This window comes from Octopus bimaculoides, chromosome 6 (assembly GCF_001194135.2).
Source record: "Octopus bimaculoides isolate UCB-OBI-ISO-001 chromosome 6, ASM119413v2, whole genome shotgun sequence".
Classification (NCBI taxonomy): domain Eukaryota; kingdom Metazoa; phylum Mollusca; class Cephalopoda; order Octopoda; family Octopodidae; genus Octopus; species Octopus bimaculoides.
The window spans coordinates 9,711,040-9,718,194 of NC_068986.1; the positions used below are offsets into that span (position 1 = coordinate 9,711,040).

General features: G+C 36.4%; 1 protein-coding gene across 1 annotated transcript in view; it reads right to left on the reverse strand.

Annotated features, from left to right (window-relative positions):
- Positions 1 to 7,155, reverse strand: part of LOC106873542 (programmed cell death 6-interacting protein) — a gene marked incomplete at its 3' end in the record, with an annotated part of 75,817 nt that overhangs the window by 8,292 nt on the left and 60,370 nt on the right. The window contains exons 3-7 of the mRNA XM_052968412.1: positions 5,201 to 5,270; positions 3,942 to 4,069; positions 2,287 to 2,440; positions 1,446 to 1,555; positions 824 to 940 (exon numbers count right to left, since the gene is read on the reverse strand). Of these exons, the coding sequence (XP_052824372.1) occupies positions 824 to 940; positions 1,446 to 1,555; positions 2,287 to 2,440; positions 3,942 to 4,069; positions 5,201 to 5,270 (579 nt within the window). The remainder of the gene's footprint in view (positions 1 to 823; positions 941 to 1,445; positions 1,556 to 2,286; positions 2,441 to 3,941; positions 4,070 to 5,200; positions 5,271 to 7,155) is intronic.

Here is a 7,155-nt window from a genome sequence, read left to right on the forward strand (position 1 = left end):
GTATACCCAATTGAATATTAGCTAATAACCCATTTTCTATAGCGATGTTTGAACAAAAATTTAAATAATTTTATATTTTGTTGAATTTACCTGTAATTAAAGTCACTTTGTGACAAAAATTTTGGTATAGAATTGGTTGAGAACCTTTCGTTAATTTATCTTCCAAAAATCACATTAATATGTTGATAAATAAAAAAGTTAGAGTTGTTTAATGAAACCAGCCTAAATTTATGATTATGTTAGAAATTAATTGAAACACATAAGGGGTGTAATTTGGTTAGAAATATGGTAACGAAAGGGTTAAACATTGGGCCTCAGAGAGGTGATGACAGGTGACTGGAGACTGCTGTGCTTGAGAAGACCAGTCAAGCCAAATGAAATTTTAGTCGTGGCCAATGCCAGTGTCACTTTACTGGCACCCATACCAGTAGCATGTAAAAGCCACCCTTCAAACATTGGGCCTCACAGAGGCAGTTATAGTTATGGTCGATGCTGATGTTACATAATTGGCACTTGTGCTGATGGGACGTAAGAAGCACCCACTACACTATTGGAGTTGTTGGCATTAGGATGGGCATCCATTCACAGAAATCTTGCCAAATTGGATTGGAACTTGGGGCAGCTTACAAGTTTTTAGCCAAACCATCCAACTCATGCCAGCATGGAAAACGCATGTTAAATGATGATGATGATGATAAACAAGCAAAAGTGAAATGCAATGCTGCAGATTTCTCCAGGCAAACATACAAAATTGGTCAGGCAGAAAAAAAAAAAAAAAAAAAAAAAAAGCTTAATCTTGTTGACCTAAATTTCAATTACTTACTTGTAATCGGGCAATTTCTTCCCCATAGCTCTTCTTCTTTTGAGCCACAATGCTCTGGTGATATTCAGCCAATGCATGAAATGCTGCCTGTTTCATAACGGTAGCAGGGATCCAATCCTAGTTCAGTTAAAAAAAAGAAGAAAAGTCTTGTTAAGTTCTCTTAATTGGCAAAAATTTATTCAGTTCAGCAGATGTATAGATATGAAAATACTTTAGATTTTTATGATTGACTGATGTGAAGGTGCATGGCCCAGTGGTTAAGATGCTGCACTAATGATTGCTAGATTGTAGGTTCAGTTCCCAGACCAAACAAAGCGTTGTGTTCTTGAATAAAACATTTCATTTTAGTTTGCCCCAGTTCATTCAGCTGTAAATGGGTGACCCCTGCAAAGGACTAGCCTCCCTCCCCACAACCAGGGGGTGGTTTTGGCCTGCTTGCCAGGTGATATCATTCAAAGCTAAGACGATGCAAAGCGCATTGTGACCAGCGATGCATAACAGCATCCAATAGTCTGGTTGATTACCTGATCACGTGATAATAGACTGAGCTATTAAAACATACAGAATCATTTTACAAGTCATCTTTTCAAGCTATTTCACAGTATATTATACGGAAACTTACCCTCGGCCACAATTCTCTAATGGACGGGAGTTGTAAAAGCTTCATAGCATCAGCATAAAGATCAGAAGATTGTAAAGCAAGTTTAGCAACCATGCCGTCATTCATATTCTCTGGATGAAGAAAAACAATAAAAGACAGTGAAACAAAAATTTAATTTTGGTGTTTAACCCATTAAGGTCCCAGATACTTAAATTTCTGAATATTACTTTAAAATTTTTAAGATGATTGGAAACAAGTTAAAATGAAAAAATTAATTAGGCGTAGGAGTGGCTGTGTGGTAAGTAGCTTGCTTACCAACCACATGGTTCCAGTTTCAGTCCCACTGCATGGCACCTTGGGCAAGTGTCTTCTACTATAGCCTCTGGCCGACCAAAGCCTTGTGAGTGGATTTGGAAGATGGAAACTGAAAGAAGCCCATAGTATATATATGTATGTGTGTGTATATGTTTGCGTGCCTGTGTTTGTCCTCCCAACATCGCTTGACAACCGATGCTGGTGTGTTTACATCCCCGTAACTTGGCGGTTCGGCAAAAGAGACCGATAGAATAAGTACTAGGCTTCCAAAGAATAAGTCCTGGGGTCGATTTGTTCGACTAAAGGTGGTGCTCCAGCATGGCCACAGTTAAATGACAAACAAGTAAAAGAATAAAAGAGTATTAAAATTCCTTTACGTCGAGTGGAAATGAAAATACTCGGTGTCCTATAAATAGGACACTGAGGCAATGTGTTATAGCTTATTTAGTGTCCTATTTATAGGACAGTGGGACTAAAGGGGTTAACAGTTGCATTTTCTTTCAAAATCAAATTCATTACAAATTGTAAATTTTTGCATTCAACTCACCAGATGTCGCTTTCCTGTAGAAAGCCTCTTGAGCTTGTGCTAACATGAGAGCACTTATAGCAGCTAATGTCTCTGGATTCAAGTCAGGTGTGGGTTCTTGTTGAGTGTGGGACAATACAATATCTTTCAAGTGTCCGAATATACCAGCTGATTGCTAATAACAAAAATTAGTAATAATTAATGACACAAGCAGTATTAATACCAAAATGTTGTGACCCAATGCCTGAATAGACACTGAGATTTTATACATACATACATATATATATACATACACATATCATTGTTATCTCTAACTGCAGATATCTATCATTGACAAGGCCAAGGAAGGTCGAAATCATGTGATCTCTTAGTTCCGGTGGCAGTAGCAGACAATTATCTCCTGCTAATGGTAGAAACACAAGTGCTTATATGCACCAAAAGTCTACACGAGAGGTTCCCTCAGAATAAATAATGCAGTATTTTGTGTTCCAACACAACATCCACTTTTAAGTGGGGATAAATATTACTGTTTGGAAATTAGTGATATTTAATAAGTTAAACTACTGCAATATACAGTAATACTGAAGTAATATACAATATTGTAGTAAAATATAAAGCTTTTGAGTTCAAACCTTAGGCAAGTTGACATTCACAAATATAATCACCATCTCCTCCCCCTCACTCTTCCTCTAATATACCCATTCATGATGTTTTCTATTGAACCTCCTTACTACAATAAACTGTCTATCACTATCTTTCTTCCATTACTCCTCCTATCATCCTGTTTCTCTCCTCCTCCTTTTACCCTCTCATCCTGGTTTACTCGTTATTCTCTATTTTTCATTCACCCTCCGGGTCACATTGCTTTGAACAAACAGAGAGGACTCTTATAGTGTTGCAGGAGACAAGGTAACCTCTCTGATACTGGTGCCACAATGGAATACACCAAGTAGTAAGTACACTCACAACAAAGTGAGTGGCAAATAAAAGGACATCAGGTGAAGAAGATTCTTTCGACTTTGCGAAGTTAGGAAAATCTCTCAAGTACCAGTGCCACCATAAAATATTCCCAGTAAATTCTACAAAAATGTTTGCATCTCATTAACAGGTTGAAGAAAATGAAGAAAGAGAAAGTGTTTACTAAATTAGTTTATTTATGTACATTTAATATTTACAGTACATTTTAGAAGTCAAAGAAAATTGTCGTAGAGAGTTATGACATAAAATTTATACTAGCTAATTCTTCCATACTAAGCTACTAGAGTTTTACACAACAATTCAAAATAGTCTTGTTGAATTAAGTAATAGATATGGCATAACAATAGCCAATATCTCAAAGGAGTGAGTGTTGTGGAGTCAAGTGACAACCAATGATCACTGATTAATTTCCCAAAAATCAGGGTTTTCATAACTTCTCAAACCTGAATTCTAAGAACCGTATTTCATGAAAGACTTCTCTTTGACGAAAGTTTAGAATCCAAATATGGGCAGTAATTTTAACCAATGGGAAACGAACAATTATACATATTCGGGCAACATGACCATTACGTCATATTACTTGCCGATAAAAGTTTATTATTATGACTCGTGTCGCTACACATGGAAACAAAAGAGGAGTTTAGAAAAATTAATTAAATACGTCTTCAGTTTTATTTTGTTCAAACAAATAATCTTACTTGAAATAATTTGACTGAAAGTTTAAGTCCTTCATCAGTATCATGGTTCTGAGAGGCAGCAATTTGACTTTGTAAGGCAGCAATGTTGAACAACATGCAGACTTTCTCATACATTCCAGAAACAACACCTAAAAACAAAGAAGAAAGAAAAAAAAGACTCTTTGACCAGAATAATTCAAACCAATACACGAGAAACACAATTGTTAATAGGAAGCAACGGTTGTGGTTTAGCTGAGGTGTGCCCTCACTGGGCAGACGAAAGATCAGAGAGCATCCAGAATTACGTCATTCAATGTTCATTTCAAGATAACATGTAATTTGAGGGTAATTTGGCTGCTATTTCTAGCAAGACAATCGTCCGTGAATAGGTTGCTTTGCTGGCTTTAAATCAGGGTATTACTGTTGTTACATTGCTATGGAATTACACACACACTTATCAGGTTAATGCTTTAAGATCACCCATAGCTTTCAGCCCTCTGAGGTATTTTGGACCACAAGCCTACACGGCCATCCTAGAATTGAAGGCTTTGTCATCTTACTCCTGCCAAAAGGTATACGTATTGCTAGATCACAATGTTTGCCCAAATTTTGGACTGATGTAAAAGCATAAGGAACCCTGCTCATAATTTAAAGCTTACTTTAAAATCCCAAGATTAGTTTCTATTTCTGACAATGAAAGTAAAGGAAGTACTTAGAAAGGAAGACATTCCCATACCTCAAGTCATGTGGCATGGCAAGAAGTTTGCTTCCTAACCACATAGTTCCGGGTTCAGTCCCACTGCATGACACCATGGGCAAGTGTTTTCTACTATAGCCTTGTGCCAACCAAAGCTTTGAGTGAATTTGGCAGATGGGAACTGAAAGAAGCACATCATGAGTGTGTGTGTGTGTGTGTGTGTGTGTGTGTGTGTGTGTGTGTGTGTGTGTGTGTCGCCACCACTTGATAACCGGTGTTGGTGTGTTTACATCCCTGTAATTTTGGCAAAAAAAAAGGACCAATAAAGTGTCAGGGTTATAAATAAATCCTGGCATTGATTCATTCTTCTCAAGGCAGTACCCCAGCATGGCCATAGTCTAAAGACTGAAACAAGTAAAAAGCAATGGTATGCCATACAACCTGTGATACCCTGTTGAGATTTTGTAGTAACAATTTCCCTGCAACTGTCTCCACTTGCAATAGGAGGCATTTGAAATATCATTTAAGAATCAGGCCTTGTGAATGCTGGATTAAGAGATTAGCAATGGATTTAATTACTTACCCAGTGTTCTCCGACCGGAAAAAAAAGATTCTTTATCAAAAGCATCTTTCCACTTGAATAGAATTCTTATCTGAAAGAAAAAAAGAAAGAAAAATGTATGGATTATCTTCATTTTTTAGTGGTTACCAGTTTAATTTCTTTATAAAAAAAAGCAAACAATGCAACATGGCAACCAGCATAATTTCTTCTAAGTTTGAAAGCCTAGTCAATAGAGAAGAGTTACAATTAGATGAAATCTCCAAGAAGTTAAAATGTACAAATCTAATATCCAAGAAGCTAACATTGGCAGGAAAGTACCCAGGAGTCATGACCTGGATGTAGCCTGGACCCCCTTAAAACGTTAAGTTAAGGGCCAAAACACTTGCTTGAGGAAGTTTTCTTACCACTAATCTTTAAGTGAAATGAAGAACAGGAAATGAATTTATCTCTGGTTCAACTCCTAAAGAAGGTCACCCAGTTCCAATGGCGTATAAGAGACCAAAATCAGATTTCCAGCAAGGAGAAGGTTAGTCATTTACACTGATCCCTAGTACATGACTGGTACTTTGACTATCAACCCTCAAAGGGTTGAAAAACAAAATTGTACCCAAGAAATTTCTGGTACTTGAGAATATAAAGAGCTAGAAGAAATGTGCAGTATTTTGTTCATTGTGCTGCTAATTCATCACTTTATAAAGTCATTACAAATGGCTATTTTAAAGATAATTTAACTAAACTTTGATGCCACTAAAAGTTTATCCATTCATTCACTTCATCCTAATTTTTTGAAGGCAGATGAACCCTGGTAGAAATTAGCAACAAAAATTACAACAGAGAAAGGAAATTTGAGGAAATTAAACAGATCGCCAAACAATAGCCAATACAGAAGAAATTCACTCAAAAGTAAACTGTTTTTAATGAGTCATTTGAATTGTAAAATAAGTCTAAACTCTAGAAATTAAACAACAAAAATGTGAATCTGGACAAAACAACATAAGAAAACTAACAGATATTTTTTATTTCAGAAAAAACATACGGGAAGTGAATTGTAAAGATTTGAGGCAGCCTTTCAATAAAACAGAAGTCAATTAAAAGAGGAAGAACGAGACTGGAAGTTGACTCAAGCAGAATGAAATAAATAAAACAGTTTAATGAGACAAAGGTATGATGATGATAAAGTTAAAACTGTGAAGTTGTAATTAACACATAGGCATTTTGGAATTTCCCATTTGTTATATAAATAAGCATCAAAACTGATCTATATTAAGTGGCTTTTAATGTCAACAAAATAAAGGAAGATTTGGCCAAGCAGAACTCAACCAAATACATTAATACATAGTTTCTCAACCAGGGTTCATATGACCCTTTGGGGTCCACCTGAGATTTTGTTATGTGCAATAAATTGGTTAATCTTTCACAATGCACTAAATAATTTTTTTAATTCCTAATAATAATTATAAAAATAGACGTTTTTTTAAAAACACCAAATGCTTATGAGAGTCCAGTAGAATGTAATAGGAATGAAGGGGGGGGGGGTCATAGGAAAAAAAAACTAATTCAGAATCACTAATCTAAATCCAGACTAATCCAAACAAGAAATCTATCCCAACTGTAAATACTATGGAATTCAGACAGTTTCTTTTCGATGCCAGTGTTTTGATTGTCCCCTTACTGGCCTTCGTGCGGGTGATACGTAAAAGCACCCACTACACTCTCTGAGTGGTTGGCGTTAGGAAGGGCATCCAGCTGTAGAAACTCTGCCAAATCAGATTGGAGCCTGGTGTAGCCATCTGGTTTCACCAGTCCTCAGTCAAATCGTCCAACCCATGCTAGCATGGAAAGCGGACGTTAAACGATGATGATGATGATGTTCCCAGACTCAAAGAGTTTTTAAATCTTTAGCTAAAAAATGGCTTAAAGCAGTAAATATCTGGGAAATGGTGGCAAAATATTAACACTGACATTCTAACAATTCT